This window comes from Geospiza fortis, unplaced genomic scaffold (genome assembly GCF_000277835.1).
Source record: "Geospiza fortis unplaced genomic scaffold, GeoFor_1.0 scaffold254, whole genome shotgun sequence".
Taxonomy (NCBI): domain Eukaryota; kingdom Metazoa; phylum Chordata; class Aves; order Passeriformes; family Thraupidae; genus Geospiza; species Geospiza fortis.
The window spans coordinates 856,062-857,320 of NW_005054441.1; the positions used below are offsets into that span (position 1 = coordinate 856,062).

Sequence of the window (1,259 nt, forward strand, 5' to 3'; positions counted from 1 at the left end):
GAGATGGCAGCAGAAGAGCGCGCACGGCAACGGGGAACGGGCACAGAAACGGGGAACGGGCACGGGCACGGCAACGGGGAACGGGAACGGCAACGGGGAACGGGAACGGCAACAGGGAACGGGAACGGCAACAGGGAACGGGCACGGGAATGGGAACGGGGAGCGGGCACGGGAAAGGGGAACGGGCACGGGAACGACAACGGAACAGCCACTGGCATCTGCACCGGCACGGAGACAGGCATGGGAACGGGCATGGGAATGGGCACTGGCACGGGAACGGGTACAGACAGGGGAATGGACACCGGCGCCAGCAGCGGCACAGACATGGGCACGGGCACAGGCACATCACGGGCACACTCAGACACGGACACGGGCACAGGCACATCACGGGCACACTCAGATACGGACACGGGCACATCACGGGCACACTCAGACACGGGCACAGGCGCATCACGGGCACACTCAGACACGGGCACGGGCACAGGCACATCACGGGCACACTCAGACACGGCACCGGGCGGCAGCGCGGGGCTCGGGGCGCCCCCCAGGGCACTGCGGGGGCAGTTCGGGATGAGCCCGGGGACATCAGGGGTTCCCGCTCCGCCGTGGCCACGCGGAGAATTTGGGGCAGCTGAGCAGGGGAGTTGAGGTGTGTGGGTGACGGTGGGCCCGGGGAGGGTGTGGGGGTGTTGGGGGAGGGAGGGGTAAATGGGCACCCTGGCCAGCTGGCACCCAGTGTGTCCTGGGGCGCACTGATGCCTCCTGCCCCGGGTGCCGCGCTTTTTGAGGGGGCTCCCCACACACCCCAACAAACACCTCTCAGGTGCTGCTCCAAAAGGCAGGGAAGAAACCAAAAGGTTTTGCAGGAACACCCCAGCACCCAGGAAGAAACTGGAGCTGTGGGAGAAAGGTGCATTCCTGAGCAGAGAGGGAAAAACCACACGTGCTTGTACGCAGAGGTGTGAGGTGCCCACACACACACGTCTGCACATGCACACCACGTGCAGAGACACATGTGTGTGCTGGCCCCCATGCACACAAACTTGAAAACACATGTGCATGCACACAGTCCTGTGCACACCCCTGCACACACACAGAGAGTGGACACACACACACACACACACACACACACACACACACACACACACACACACACACACACACACACACACACACACACACACACACACACACACACACACACACACACACACACACACACACACACACACACACACACACACACACACACACACACA

General features: G+C 62.7%; 1 protein-coding gene across 1 annotated transcript in view; it reads right to left on the reverse strand.

The window, feature by feature from the left end:
• Nucleotides 1-1,259, reverse strand: part of UNC13A (unc-13 homolog A) — a 48,466-nt gene that overhangs the window by 45,755 nt on the left and 1,452 nt on the right. Inside the window, exon 2 of the mRNA XM_031062200.1 lies at nt 285-552. Within this exon, the coding sequence (XP_030918060.1) occupies nt 285-552 (268 nt within the window). The remainder of the gene's footprint in view (nt 1-284; nt 553-1,259) is intronic.